Here is a 15724-nt window from a genome sequence, read left to right as displayed (position 1 = left end):
TTTTTCTATTTAAAACTCTAATATTAAAACAAAAACAAATAAAAAAAATGTTAATTTGGGAAATAAAGATAATTTAAAAAAATAAAAAAATAAAAAAATAAAAAAATAAAAAAATAAATAAAAAATAAATAAAAAATAAATAAAAAAACAAATAATTCTATTTATATAAAATTTATTTATTTATTTGTAAAAAAATATCATAATATTTTTTTTTATATATTTTTTATATTTTTCATATTTTTTGTTTTTATTTTTGTTTTGTTTTTTTTTTTTCAAAGGGGATTTCAATTCAACGATAAAAAAAATGCACCAGTGTTTATTTTATAAATATATATATAAATTAATAAATGAATAATATAAATAAAAAAAAAATAAAAAAAATAAAAAAATAAAAAAATAAATAATATCTTTAAAATATGTTTTAGGTTTAACAAAAATAATAATATTTAAAACAAAATAACCAATTTATTAATTTAATTTTAATTTAATTAATATTTTTAAGATTTTATAATTTTAAAATTATAAAAACTTTTTTTTTTTTATTTTTTTATTTTTTTATTTTTTTTTTTAAAATGATATTAAATTAAAATTAAATAAATAAACGAAAAAAAAAAAAAAAAAAAAAACAATATTATTGGAGATCAAAAAATAATAATTAATTTAATTAATAATTTTTTTTTCTTTTTTTTTTTTTTATTTTTTTTAAACTTTTTTTTTATTTTTATTTTTTTTTGAAAAAAAATCACTTGGTTTCACCTGCCATAATTACAATTTATACATAGTGTTTATTATATAATAAATAACCCTATTGTTTTTTGTTGTTCTATATAAATAGTTTTAATAATTCATCCCATTTTGATAGGTATTTTTTGGTTACAGATTTATATAAACAAAAATTTTATTTTTTTTATGAATATTTTATTTTTTTATTTAAATAGACATAAATAAATAAAAAATAAACAAATATTTTAAAATCCCAACACACTTTACTCTGGCTATATAGTAAAATAATTCCATAATCCAATTATTTTTTTTTTTATAAAACACAACCCAAATTTTTTTATTTTTAAATTTCATTTTTTTATTTTTTTTTAACCACCTAATTTTTTTTATTATTCTTAAAGGTTAATTTAAAGAAAATAACAAATAGTACTATATAAATTACAGGCAAATAATAATAATAACATAATACTATTAACTCATAATTTATAAAAAAAACCAATATTGTCAATCAGCATATATTATCACCATGGAGGAAAGATTTAATAATGAAAGTTTAGAAGAGTTTTTAAATAGACCTGGGGATTATGAAAATGAAAGACGAAATAGTAATAGTAGTGGTGGAAGAAGAAGAAGAAGAAGAGGAGGAGCAAATACAACGTCAATAATAGTTGGTGGGGTTGGTGACGGTGAAAATCAAATGTCGCCATTGACACAAGGTATTACAGTTGAAGGTTTTATAGATATCGAAAATGATAGTTTTTCATCTCTTTCAGATTACTCAGAGAATGATAATGATCAAGAAATCAGCTCTGACCAAAGTTTTGACAGTGATTCAGATTTGGACATTGATTTTACAGCTTCACCAGATAGCGAAATAAAGCCAATAGGGATGGATAACTCATTCTATTCAATTCACAACAATGTTTTTTCAAATACTTTTGCAGGTGGCGAATTAACAGATAAGCAAAAACATTATCAACAAGATCACATTGATATTATATCAAATTTACCATTCGAAGTTTTGGCATATATATTTCAATCATTAGATGTTCGTACATTATTAAACATTTCATTAGTTTCAAAGCTATTTTACACGGTTGAAAATTCATATTCAATTTGTAGGTTAAAAAAAAATAAAGATAATAAAAATAAACAAATAATTTATTTATTAACTTTTTTTTTTAAATATTATAGGGAGACCAAAATGTAGAACATTTAATATTTATAATAGGGATATATTTACAATGGAACAATCTACTTTTTATACAACAACACCAAAAATATTTAATAATAGTCAAGATAGAGATACTACTACAACTACCACAACTACATCAACAAGCCCAAATGGTTACGAATCACCACCAATCTTATCAAATAACTCAACAACAACAGTGTCAGATTTAAAATCATCATTTATGAGGGCACGTACAGTTAGATTCTTTACAGATGACTTGGAACCAATTTCAATCGATAATGATAGCAGAAACCAACAAATGATGAATGAAGAGGGTAAAGAAGACGGATTTGAAATTTCAATGTGCGAGTGGAAAAAATTATATTTTGAACTTGGTTCTATCAAATTATATGGATCATATGACCTAGTAGAAAGTGGAATCGAATCATCTTCGTGTGATAGTTCAGGTCAAACAATTCATAATACATTGGCTAATAATAATTCATTCTGGAGTTCAAAGGGTACACCAAGTGCACACGATTCAGAGTTTTTAGTTTACAAATTAGAACAACCCATTTGTATTGTATCTTCGGTTAAAATGTTAGCATACAAAGCATCATTCCAATCAGGGTTCCCAATTTATGCGCCAATGGGTGTTGTTATTTCTGTTGGTTTTACACCGGATCACTTCCATTATAGATCACAATTATTTGGTTGCAAACACACCGATAAACCACAAACTTTCAAACTAGAACCAGAGTTAGTATTGGGCGGCTATATTAGAGTTGAGTTGGTTGGTAAATATCAAACCCAATTTAATGATAAACTTTTTTATCATGCAATCAACCAAATTTGTGTTGAGGGTGTTTCTATTGGGTCATTAGACTATAAGCCATCACTCTCTTTATCAATGTTACAGTTTTATTCAAAGTTCAAAGACCCATCAGCTTTAGTTCATTATTCAACCAACAATATTAATCAAACACCAAGCATTGATAGTTCAGTCATTCTAACAGTTGACAACGAAGATGGAACAGGTAATGGCTTCACTTATCATCAAATACTTTCAAAGCTACGTAGTTATATGGCACCAAAGTTGGATGTAGAGCGTATTAAGAACCACAATTTATACACAATTGTTCAAGATGTTGTTGAGGGTCGTTACCAGGAAGCAGTTGATAATGTATTTAAAAATGACCTAAGAGGTGAAAGGGTTTTTAATATTTTCACCCAAACAACCGATAACAAAGCAATATCAACTTATTATTCAGCATTGATAGAAAGTCTTAAAAAGTTTTCAACTGAAGAAACAATGTTTTTAGCAAGGGAAGCTTTCTATGATGGGAATGTTAATATTTTCACTCGTTTATTGTTGTCTGGTCGTTTTAGACCTTCTTTAGAGTTGGGCGAATTTATTTTAATGAATGGCTATCCATTAATTGCAGCAGAGGTTTTTAGCCAATGTCAGATTTTGGATAGAACTATCCAATGCTTATATATTGCTGGTTGTCACGAAGAGGCATTACTTTACACAAGAAATTATTCAGCTGACTATCCATTAGATTTGGTACATTTTATTAAATTGTAAGTTTTCAGTCTATATTTCATGAAATTTATAAATATTAATTATTATTTTTATTTTTTTATATAAAAGGTTCTGCGAATATTCAAGATTTCAGGGTTGTTCATTTACTATTGCTTTTATAGAGTTTTTAAATCAACTTAGAAATGAACAAGTTACAGATGATTTAAATAATTTTAATGATGGAGATAATAATCTCCATGAAGGTATTGTAGTTGAAGCAGATAGAGTTGGTAGTATTTTCGGTATAGAAATTCAAGATCCAAATGATACAGCTACACTAATTACAGAATTAAAGAAATTAAAAGCAACTCTTAATAATGTTAAACCAATAAGAAAATATTCTACTCACTCTAGATTATCCGAATTTTTTAATCGATTCACTCAAATAAGTATTCCAAGTATGGTACCAAATTAAATCAAATCAATAATTAATAATAAATAGACCACCAACCACATTTTTTTAATTTTTATGCAAAAAAATATAAAATTGCATAAAAATAAAAAATGTGGTTTGAGGTGTAATAATAATAAATGATCAAATTGACAATCAATTAAAATCATATTTATTAAAAAACCCCAAATTTGTAAATAGTTTTTAAAAATAAAATTTTTTTTTTATAAAAAAAAAAAAAACCATTTTTAAAAATTATCTAGTTTGTGAAATAATTATTTCGTGTATAAACGGTTTTTTAATAATAATTTTAGCTAAAATTATTATTATTGTTTTTTTTTTTTTTATTTTTTTTTTTTTTAATTTTTTTTTTATTTTTTTTTTATTTTTTTTTTTTTTTTTTTAAATTTTTTTATAAAATTTTTTTTTTTAAAAAACATTAATTAATTTTAATCACAATAAATAAATATAAATAAATAGAAAATGTCAACTACAGTCAATTCATTTGAAGAGTTTGAATTATTACAAAAAGATAATAAATACTTGGTTGTATTATTTTGGGCAGAATGGAGCAAACCATCAATTCAAATTTCAGCAGTATTTGACCAATTAGCTCAACAAGCAAACAACAACGCTGCAAATAAACTTAAATTTTTAAAAATTGAAGCAGAAAAAGTTCATCAAGTATCAGGTAAATATAATGTTAAATCAGTACCAACTGTTGTATTTTTAAGTCAAGGTAAATTAGTTAATAGTATCGTTGGTGCCAATCCAGCAGATATCGCATTACAAACCAACAATTTCGCCAAAACATGCGATACTGTTAGTGTTGAATCTGAACAAAAACAACAAGAAGAAGAAATCAATAAAATTAAATTATCACAAGAAGAAGAAAAGAAACTCTTAAACGAAAGATTAGAAAAATTAGTTAATCAAGCTCCAGTAATGTTATTTATGAAAGGTGTACCTGACCAACCACAATGTGGTTTTTCAAATAAAACTGTTGCAATCCTCAGAGAAAATGGTTTTGTTTTCGATTCTTTCAATATTCTCTCTGACCAAGCTGTCCGTAATGGTTTAAAGGAATATTCAAATTGGCCAACTTATCCACAATTATATATTAATGGTAAATTAGTTGGAGGTTATGATATCATTAAAGATTTAAATGAAGAAGGCGAATTAAAAGAAATGAAACCATAAAAAATAATATAAAATAAAATAAATAAAATTATAAATTATAAAGAATAAAATATAAATTTAAAATCTATATTTTTTTTCTATTTTAAAATAGAAATTTTTAATTTTATTTTTTTATTTTTTTAAAAATTAAAACTATTATTAATAATTACTAAATATAGAAATATATAGTTTTTATATAGCATATTATATGTTATTGTTATAGTAATTTAATATTGTTATTTTTATTATTAATCGTAGAGTATACTTTTTTTTTTTATTTTATATTTTATTTTATTTTATTTTTTTTTAACCTAAAAATAGAATCAATATATAGTTAATTTTTAATTAATTATAAAATAAATTAAGCAATGATTGGTATTGATATTTGTTGTAATTTGATAGCTATTGTTTTATTACCTGTATTATCTTTTAATAATTAAATGGGGGAGTGGGGGAAAAAAAAAATAAAAAAATCAACATAAACACATATTTATGATTTTTATATTTATTGGCATGGGTTAGATAAATAGAAAACAGGAAAAAGGATTTATATTGTAACATGTATATATATATTTTTAAATCTATAATTTTTATTAATTTTGTTCCATTCCAACCTATCAATTATTATGAATGTAGTTGTTTAATTATATTATTTATATATATATATATACATACGATGAATTATTAAATAATATTACATAAACTATACTATTATTAATTTTTTTTTTTTTAAATATAAAAAATATATGAGTATGTTTTTTTAATTTAGAAAAAAATAAAACAATTAAAAAAGAAACAAAATTTTTTTTCAATTATTAGAAATATTTTAAAAGAATTAAAAGTTTAAAATTGTAATAGAAATAGTATTAAAACTAATACCTTTTTATAATTAATAAAAAGATATTATAAATTATTTTTAATATTTATTAATAAAAAAAAAAAATAAAGAAATTTAAATAAAATAATAATGTCAACAATTATGAAGAAATTTTATAAAAATATTTCAAGAGTTTATTGTTCATGTACAAATAAACTAAGAGTAGAATGTTTCTTTACTTATTGGTAAAATAAAAACCAATAATTATTTCCCAAATATCCTTATGATTTTTTTTTTATTTTGGAGAAAAAAATTTTTCAATACAATAAAGTAAAAGTCAAAATCAATTAATCAAGCTAAAAAAAAAAAAAAGTGGTTTTTTAAATGGATTTTATATGAATTCATATAAAATAAAATATTTTGTGTTTCTTTAAAATTATTCTTTTTTTTTTTATGGTTTTATTAAACCAAAAATAAATAAGAAAGTCCAAATTATTTTTAAAAAAAAATAAATAAAAAAAAAAAATTAAAAAAAAAAATAACAGATTCATTTTAATTTAAATTTTATTTAATTAAATTTTTTTTATTTTTTTTATTTTTTGGATCTGTCTTTTAATAATAATTATATTTGTTGTATTAGTCATTTATTAATATATATAAAATGGATTCTATAAAAGATACTACAGTTACTAATACAGAAAATGATAATAAAATAAATCATTTAATAGTTTTACAGCATGGATTGCATGCCACATACCAAGATTTCAACTCTATTATTAGTAGATTCGAAAAAGAAAATTTTGAAAACTGTGAATTTGTATGTATTATATTAAAATAAAAAAAATAAAATATAAAAAAAAGTTTATTAATATAGTATTTATAAAAAAAGGTAGCAGCAAAAAGCAATAGTTATTTTTTAGCAACCCGTGATGGTATTGACAAAGTAGGTAATCGATTATTTGTTGAAGTTAAAGAGCTATACGAAAAATACAATCATCCAAAAAAGATTTCATTTATTGGACACAGTTTGGGTGGATTGGTAGCCAGATATGCAATTGGTTTATTATATAGAGATGGGTTTTTTAAAATTTGTGAACCGGATCAATTTATAAGTTTGTCATCACCTCATTGCGGTAGTAGAAGGCCAAGTACTACAGTTTTTAATAAAGTGGCCCATTATTTTGTAGATAGTTTTTTATCAGTTACAGGAAGGCAATTAATACTTCATGATTCAGATCTACCCGATAATATTAAAGTATTTCCCGATACATCAAATTTACCTAAAGGATTTGAAAATACAACTACAAGTTCAAATGATCCAGCAATAGTTTCATCACCACCTCTTCAAATATCATCACCATCCATTGAAGTTTATAAATCAGTTGGAAATGATGAAAAGTTAACAATAATTGAAAAAAAAGAAGAAAATGAAGTTATAACCAATGATCAAGAGGTTCCAATGCCATTATTAGTTAAAATGACTGAGGGTATCTTTTTTGAAGGTTTAAAATTATTTAGAAAGAGAATACTATACTCCAATATTTATAACGATATTCAAGTTAATTTTTGTACATCAGATATCTCTGCAAAAAACCCATACACTCTTGGAAAGATTATGAAATTTACAGAAAAGTATTCCCATATAATCGAAGAAGAAACTTTATTAGATATAGACCCAAAACTATTAGAAGAAGAAATTAATAGTAAAAACCAAAATGAAAATCAACCCAAAATTGAAAAAACCAAAAAACTATACGCAATATCAAAACATAATCACCAAGATAAGATAGAAGATTATTTTAGACACGACACTCATCATTTATATTTAAAAAGAATTTTAACAAATTTAAGAAAGTTAGATTTTGTTCGATATCATATGTATTTTAAAAACTTTTTATCCCATACAAATATAGTAGTAAAGAGAGATTGGGTGAACAGTGAAGGTTGGGATATAGTTCATCATTTAGTCGATCATTTTGAACCATAAGCAGAAAATCAAATTATAAAAGTAATATTATAATAAAATAATTTAATTTAATTTAATTATTTCTTTTTTTATTTTCTTTTTTATTTTCTTTTTTTTTTTTTTTTTCAAAATTTATTTATTTTTTAATTTTTTAATTTTTTTTTTTATAAAATTTTTTTTTTTTAATTTTTTTTTTAATTTTTTTTTAATTTTTTATTACTTGTGAACTGACCTTTTTTTTTTAATTTATTTTTTATATTTTTTTTTTCTTTATTTTAATATTAAATTATATATATACATAAAATTATGGCTCTTGAAGCAACTATTGTTTGGTAAGTTTTTAAAAAAAGTTATTTATATAAACCAAGGATCTTTTTTATGTTGATCAAAACTAATATGCAAATTTATAATTTAATAACAGTTTGGATAACTCAGAATGGATGAGAAATGGTGATTTTGCACCATCAAGAGCAGAAGCTCAAAAAGATGCTGTCAATTTAATTTGTGGTATTTATCATTATAAACAATTTAGTTATTTTAAAATAGATGACAGGTGACTAATTTTTTCTTTATTTAGCCTCAAAAACTCAATCAAATCCAGAAAGTGCTGTTGCAATTATGTCAATGGCTGGTAAAACGTAATTATTTTATCTAGTTTAAATAAATTTTAGTGTCATATTAATTTGTATTTATAAACATAATTTACAGACCAGAGGTTTTAGTAACATTAACTCAAGAATTATCAAAAGTTCTTGGAGGTGCTCAAGAAGTTAAAATTAGTGGAAAGATTGATTTTTCAACAACTATGCAAATTGCCCAAGTAAGTCATATATAATAATATATTAATATTTTAAATTTTATATTAATTAATAAAAATTTTAAAAACAACAGCTTGCCCTTAGACACAGACAAAATAAACACCAACATCCAAGAATTATAGCATTTGTTGGTAGTCCATTAAAAGAAACTAAAGAAGAATTAATTCAATTAGCCAAACGTTTAAAGAAAAATAGTGTAGCAGTAGATATTATTAACTTTGGTGAAATTACTGAAAATACTGATAAATTAGAAGCCTTTTTTAATGATGTAAATAATAATGATGAAAGGTAATAAAACATCCACCCCCACAATCAAATATTTAATTTATTTATACTAATATAAATTATTTTTTTTATTATTTTTGATAGTCACCTTTTAACTGTACCACCAGGCCCACATATTTTATCAGATATTATTTTACAATCACCAATTGTAGATGAAGGATCAGGACAATTTGGTAGTGAGTTTATTAATGCAGATACTGATCCAGATTTAGCTATGGCCCTTAAACTTTCATTAGAAGAAGAAAAACAACGTCAAGAAAGAGAAAGAAAAGCAAGAGAAGAACAAAATGGTGGAGCCCCAACTACTACCGCAGCAACAGAAAGTTCAAATACAGATGTCAACTTTGAAGAAGATCCAGAGCTTGCTGAAGCCTTAGCACTTTCATTAGCAACCGATAAAATGGATGTTCAACCATCAACTGATTCACAAGATCCATCAGCCGAAGCATTCAAAGATCAAGACTTTTTAAATTCAACTTTAAATTCCCTTCCTGGTGTAGATCCAAATAGAATTAAAAATGAATTGGAAAATCTTGAAAAAAAAGATGAAGATAAAAAAGATGAAGAAAAAAAATAAATAATCATAATAATTAATAAATAATATATTACTTTTTTTTTTTTCCTGTGTGAATATAATAGAACAAACCACAACCACAACAATTTGTATTTAAATAAAATAAAATAAAAAAAAAAAATTAAAATAAATGTATTATATTATAGATATGTTTATAATAGTGTTACTTTATTATTTTATTATTAATTTGACATATGTTGAATTACATTTTTAATAGTATCCCAATCTCCATCTCTATCATTATAACATTGATTTATATATTTTTTCCAGTAATGTAATAATTGGGTGGAATAGTATTCGGCCTGCTTTTGATTTGTTGCATTATTATTATCTTTAAGGATTCTATAACGTAAGTGATCATAGCTAATACCGATGTGTTTTAATGACCAGCATCTGTCCTCTTGAAGTTTGAGGGATTTTAATAAAATTTCTAATGTTAATTCTAAAGCTTGAAGAGATTCTTTAGACTCTTGATTTAAATAGGTTTTGAAAAGATTTTCGGATGCTCTTTCAAGATTAACAACCATTTCACCAACCAAAAAGTATTCCCAAGAGTCTTCTGGATATTTGACGATATCAGTTGGTAAATCGAAAGTTGGGAAATGTTTTAGTGTATTTTTAATTATTTTATAAACATTATAATTTTCTGAATCTTTGACTGGGATAATTTGAGCAGTTAAACCTTTGCTAATAGTGAAATAGTCCTTTTGGAATGAATTATCACCAGACTTGAAATCTCCAGCAAGATAAATTGGTCTATTACGGATATTACTATCTAAAAATGCTTTTAATGAATAACCACCTTGAACATATGGATGATAAACTTCGCCTGGGAATATAATTCTATTAAATAGTGGAGCCTGTGTAACCTTGAACCATTCCCAACTCATAATTTCCATACTGACTATATCAACGTCGGGTCTAACTTTTTCGACCAAGTTTAAATACATTGGCACATTTGTACAAAGATCACCACCAACTAATAAAAGTGTATTTCTTGGAAGAGTATCTAAAATTGCATGACCATAGTCATAGAATGAATAGTTGTTACTTTGATCTTGAAGATAATAGTTGCTTTGAATTTGATATATTGATATTCCGATTGCTACAATTGGTAATAAATATTTCCTTAATTTTTCACTACCTTTTTGAAAAACTGTTCTTAATCCCAACCCCATTGCTACTGATAAAAATACATTTGGTTGCATAAAAAATCTAAAAAATACACCTTTATATAATGGTTTTTCGATTGGTAAATTACATAAATTAAAGAAAAATGTAATATAAAATAAAAATGAAAATATTATCATTGTACCAAATGATTTCCATTTAAATGTTCTATATAAAAAAAAATTATTAATTATTAATAATTTGTATAAAATAAATTAAAATTTTAAATTAAAACCTACCTTAAATTATAACCCAACAATAAATTTAATATACCAATTAAGATTAAAACCAAACCAATATAATTAAATTGTAAAATTAAATTTTCAAAATATGTGTAGATTTTCACAAATAATGAAATTGAACCACCATCACCCCCATATAACTGTAAGGTACCATATTCTTCTCTTAAAAAGTGTTTCATAAAACCACTATAAAAATTTTAAATAAAAAGAATATTAGTATTTATTTAAAATAGCTTTGAGACTGTATTATAAACATACCGTAATGTTGCTGTGTTACCCCAAGAATATTTAACCCTATTTAACTTTGGTAATATGATTAATAACAAATAAGGTGATAAACCAAACAATGTATAGAAAACTAAATTTGTAATAATTCTCATATTCCAAAGTTGATCTCTTCCAGCTATAAACATTAACCAAAATGCAAATGGAACAACTACCAAAACCAAAGTATGTTGATTTGTTAAACCTAATGCACAACTAAATGCACATAGGTATGCAATTCTTTCTGATGTCCAAAATGCTGTATTATATCTTTCATTTTCGAATATTCTAACCCTTGTATACCAAACACCTAAAAATAATAACATTGCTGTAAACATATTGTTTAATGAAAATACTTCACCCTGAATTTGATACATCCAAATCAATGGTGAAAATGTGAACATATATGCTGATAATAAACCACACCAATGGTTATTTACCCATCTTTTTTTTTTGAAAATAATAAAAGTTAATAATTTTAAATTTTAAATAAATTATATATAAATAAAGTGTTACTTACAAATAAACAGTTAAATAAATGAAAATGCTTGCAAGAGAACCAACCATTGATGACATGAATGAAACCTTCCATGCAACTGAAAAATTATTTGATGGGAATAAATGTGATACTAAATAACCAAGAAAAGTAAATAATGGGTAACCTGGAGGATGACCAACACCCATTTGATGAGCCACAATAATTAATTCGCCAGCATCACCACCTGATACCGATGGGTACTGTGTCATTGCATAAATTAATGTGCATGATATAAATAATAACAGTATACAGGCTATTGTACTCTTTTTTAAAACTTTAAAGCAACGATCTTTTTGTTGTTGTAATTGTGTCCTTTCTCTTTCTAAATTTCCATCATTCCAATTCATAAAATCTTTAGCCCAGCTAACTGTTGTTGATTCATTGTTGTTATTATTATTATTGTTACTATTATTTAAATTTTGGTTATTATTTATATTTTTATTATTCCCTGTTGTCGTTTGTTGTTTATTATTTATATTCCTTTTTTTAATTTCATTCCTGTTCATTTTTATTTTATTTTATTTATTTTAACTAAAACAAATTAATATTATATATCAATCAATTAGTAATAAAAAATAATAAAAAAGAAAATTTTAATTGAATTAAAAAAAATATGATTGTGTTTTTTTTTTTTTTGTTTATTGTGTGGGGGTTAAAAAAAAAATTATAAAATAAAATTAATACAAAAAAAAAAATTATAAAAAAAAATAAGAAACAATAGTAAATAAAATCTGAAACAAATTGGGTTTATAACTGTTGCTATAAATATTTTTTTTTCAACAAAAAAAGATTTAAATTAAAAAAAATAAATGTTTAAAAAAAAAAAAAAAAAAAAAAATTTTATATAATTTTTTTTTTTTTATTTTTTTTTTTTTTCATTTTTTTTTAAATTTTTTTTTTATAATTTTCGTTTTTCATATTAAAAAAGAAATAACATATCTTTTTCACTTTAGAAATTTATATTATTTTACAATATTATACAATAATAACAGTAGTGTTAATAATATAACAGATTTTAAATCATAGAAAATTAAAGTTTAAAAACAGACCTCAAAAAAGATTGTATATAATAAAAACCAATTCAACATATATAAAAATGATCAATCCATTAAATAAACCAGCTTTAGGAACTAGATTAATGAATCATGTTTTCTTTCCAAATTTAAAACTTCAAGTCATTAGAAACACACAAAAATCATTCCCAACTGATGGTAAATTAATGTTCAAAACCAATTGTGATGTTGGTAAAGTAGATATTAAAACATACGTCAAAGCCCTTTATGGTACTCCAGTCGATAAAGTAAATACAATCAATGTTCAAGGTAGAATTAAACAAGCCATTAAAGGTTTTGGTAGAAAAGCCTCTCGTATCAATTATAAATATAAAACTACAGATTATAAAAAAGCTATCATCACCGTTGATGAATCATTAAAAAGTCAATTATCAAGAAAAAAACTTAATAAATAAATAAATAAATAAATAAATAAACAAATAAATAAATAACAACAATAATGACAATAACAATATCACAACCAAAACATCACAAAACCCAAAATACAATAACTCAACAATATTAATATATAACTATCTATAATTTTTAAAAAATAAAGTTTTTTAAAAAAAAAAATCAACTTTTTAAACCAACACCTACCATCGTATTCCTTAATAGTTTATTTTTCCAAGGAAATCATATGATCCCTATTTTTTGAATTATTATATATCTATGAATAATAATGTTTATTTTTTTTCAATTTTATTTTATTTTATTTTATTTTATTTTATTTTATTTTTTTTTATCTTTGGAGTCGATAATCCCAAAAATTGGACTGGTGGAAGTCTCTGGTTTTTTTTTTTGATGATTATCAAACAACTTTTATTTTTTTTTTTTTTTTTTTTTTTTTAAACCCCCCCTTTTTTTTTTTTTTTTTTTTTAAATTGGTTTTTTATTTTTATTCAATCACATATAATTATATTAAACTTAACTTGTTTTTTATTTTTTTTTATTTTTTTTTTTTTATCTATAAATTTTAAATTGTTATTTTAAAAAAAACTCTTTTTATTTTTCAAAAAATAAAAAAATAAAAAAAAATAAATATTTTAAAAAATAAAAAAAAATTAAAAAATTAAAAAAAAAAACACACACAACCAACACAAAGTTTAAATATATTTTTTTGACATAAATAACAACAACTATAATAAAAATCATTGTAATAACTAATAATAATAATAATAATAACAATAATAATAATTATAGTAATATTAGTATTTATAAAATAAAGTTTAAAAGGTTCAAAATTATTTAATAATAATAACAAAGACAATTACCGACATAATATCTAAAAAACATAACATTAGTAATACTACTGATATAATTTTGTAAAACTATAGGCACTATATAAATATACAACCCTTTTTTTTTTAAAAACTATATATATTAAACCAATAAATAAAATGAGCGATTTAAAAAACTCTGATGATGAAGCTATCAGCTTAAAAATTTTAGTCGTTGGGAAATTGGCATGTGGTAAAACCAGTATTATACAAAGATATTGTCATAATCACTTTCAACCTAAATACAAACCAACTGTAAGAGATCATACAATAATTTTTTAAATATTAATAATTCCAAATATCCCGATTTATGCATAGCGCATATGGAGATAACGAAAAAAAAAAAAAATAACAAAATAATAACAATCATAATAATCATAGTAATAATAAATATAAGAGATGGTTAAACGTATATTAATATTATCAATTTATCCTCTATAGATCGGTGTAGATTTTCAACAAAAGCTTTTAGAAATTATGGGTCAAAAAGTATTACTTCAATTGTGGGATATTGCAGGACAAGAAAGGTTGGTTTCATTAATAGTATTAGAGCATATATTATTAATGGGTACATTTGTATTAATCAATTAAAATTATTTTTATTTGTATATATAGATTTGGTCACATGACAAGAGTTTATTTTCAAAATGCACATGGTGCAGTTGTTGTATTTGATTCAACTAGAAGTGGAACATTTTTAGGAGCAAAAGCATGGAAGGATGATATTGATTATTGTTTTAATAAAGAAGATTTACCAACAATCCTTCTTGCAAATAAATGTGATCTTTTAACACAACCATACACATTCCCAGAGGATATCGATGCTTTTTGTCAAACAAATAGATTTCACAAATACTTTTATACTTCTGCAAAAGAGGATACAGGTATAAATGAAGCTATAGAAGAATTAGTCAAGGTCATTTTAGAATCCTATCAAACTCAAGAACAAACTACAGGTTTTAAACTAGATGAACCCGCAACAACTGAGGCCGCACCAACTCAATCTAAAACATGTTGTTAATTTAAAAATAAATAATAATAGTAATAATAATAGTAAATAATAATAATAATAATAATAATAATATTTAAAGCATATTTATTTCATATATCTTTGTTAATAATACACAAAACATTTTTTTAAACCAAAAAAAAAAAAAAAAAAAAAAAAAAAAAAGAATGAAATTATAATATATGGTTTTTTTCTTTATAACTCCAAACATGTATCCTTCCCACAAAAAAAACCAAAAAAAATTTAAAATATTTAAAAAAAAAAAAAAAGGGCTTGTGGTTAATTTTTTAAAAAATTATAAATAATTTTTTTTTTTTTTAAAAATTAGGGATTATGAACGGCAGAAAGGATTATTATTTTTATAATAATTACTTTAGGTTTTAGGGGTAAAGTTAAAAGGACATAAATTGGTGGGGTTTAAATTTTTACCCAAAGTTTTTTTTTTTTTTTTTCTTTTTTTTTCCGGTTTTTTGTTTTTTTTTTTTTTTTGGAAAAATTTAAAACCCAAAAAATTCTTTTCTTTTTGGGGGTTAAGGGGGGAATAAGTTCCTTTCTTAAGGGGGAGAGTCTTTAAGGGAAAAAAACCCTTTTTGGGGCCGAAAAAAGAAAAAACCCCGGGGGATTTTTGGGTAACCCGAGGAAAGATTTTTGTCTATT

At 22.9% G+C, this 15724-nt stretch overlaps 7 protein-coding genes across 7 annotated transcripts; 6 read left to right on the top strand and 1 right to left on the bottom strand.

Annotated features, from left to right (window-relative positions):
- Positions 1-1249: 1249 nt before the first annotated feature.
- DICPUDRAFT_147287 (uncharacterized protein) lies at positions 1250-3897 on the top strand (the record flags this gene model as incomplete). Its single annotated transcript, XM_003283567.1, has 3 exons — positions 1250-1841; positions 1918-3481; positions 3624-3897. The coding sequence occupies 3 exons, from the start codon at positions 1250-1252 to the stop codon at positions 3895-3897; spliced, it is 2430 nt and encodes an 809-aa protein (XP_003283615.1).
- A 459-nt stretch (positions 3898-4356) lies between these two features.
- On the top strand, positions 4357-5073 carry DICPUDRAFT_26161 (uncharacterized protein; the record flags this gene model as incomplete). The annotated part of the gene is made up of 2 exons (XM_003283566.1): positions 4357-4699; positions 4760-5073. 2 exons carry the CDS (start codon positions 4357-4359, stop codon positions 5071-5073), a joined length of 657 nt encoding a protein of 218 aa, XP_003283614.1.
- Positions 5074-6530: 1457 nt separating this feature from the next.
- Positions 6531-7856, top strand: DICPUDRAFT_147284 (uncharacterized protein; the record flags this gene model as incomplete). The annotated part of the gene is made up of 2 exons (XM_003283565.1): positions 6531-6686; positions 6759-7856. The coding sequence occupies 2 exons, from the start codon at positions 6531-6533 to the stop codon at positions 7854-7856; spliced, it is 1254 nt and encodes a 417-aa protein (XP_003283613.1).
- Positions 7857-8141: 285 nt separating this feature from the next.
- Positions 8142-9621, top strand: DICPUDRAFT_44919 (uncharacterized protein; the record flags this gene model as incomplete). Its single annotated transcript, XM_003283564.1, has 6 exons — positions 8142-8167; positions 8257-8342; positions 8413-8473; positions 8544-8655; positions 8727-8941; positions 9023-9621. 6 exons carry the CDS (start codon positions 8142-8144, stop codon positions 9513-9515), a joined length of 993 nt encoding a protein of 330 aa, XP_003283612.1. The 3' UTR covers positions 9516-9621.
- A 39-nt stretch (positions 9622-9660) lies between these two features.
- DICPUDRAFT_52381 (uncharacterized protein) lies at positions 9661-12277 on the bottom strand. The gene is made up of 4 exons (XM_003283532.1): positions 11709-12277; positions 11183-11632; positions 10922-11110; positions 9661-10850 (listed from the first exon to the last, which is right to left on the bottom strand). The coding sequence occupies exons 1-4, from the start codon at positions 12230-12232 to the stop codon at positions 9695-9697; spliced, it is 2319 nt and encodes a 772-aa protein (XP_003283580.1). The 5' UTR covers positions 12233-12277; the 3' UTR covers positions 9661-9694.
- A 545-nt stretch (positions 12278-12822) lies between these two features.
- Positions 12823-13194, top strand: DICPUDRAFT_74560 (uncharacterized protein; the record flags this gene model as incomplete). The annotated part of the gene is made up of 1 exon (XM_003283563.1): positions 12823-13194. One exon carries the CDS (start codon positions 12823-12825, stop codon positions 13192-13194), a length of 372 nt encoding a protein of 123 aa, XP_003283611.1.
- A 708-nt stretch (positions 13195-13902) lies between these two features.
- DICPUDRAFT_91127 (Rab GTPase) lies at positions 13903-15202 on the top strand. The gene is made up of 3 exons (XM_003283562.1): positions 13903-14313; positions 14500-14585; positions 14674-15202. The coding sequence occupies exons 1-3, from the start codon at positions 14179-14181 to the stop codon at positions 15077-15079; spliced, it is 627 nt and encodes a 208-aa protein (XP_003283610.1). The 5' UTR covers positions 13903-14178; the 3' UTR covers positions 15080-15202.
- Positions 15203-15724: the final 522 nt, after the last annotated feature.

The sequence above is a fragment of the Dictyostelium purpureum genome, assembly GCF_000190715.1.
Source record: "Dictyostelium purpureum unplaced genomic scaffold DICPUscaffold_10, whole genome shotgun sequence".
NCBI lineage: Eukaryota > Evosea > Eumycetozoa > Dictyosteliales > Dictyosteliaceae > Dictyostelium > Dictyostelium purpureum.
Note: the sequence above shows the minus strand (reverse complement) of the source record. Positions and strands in the feature narration are given on the sequence as shown.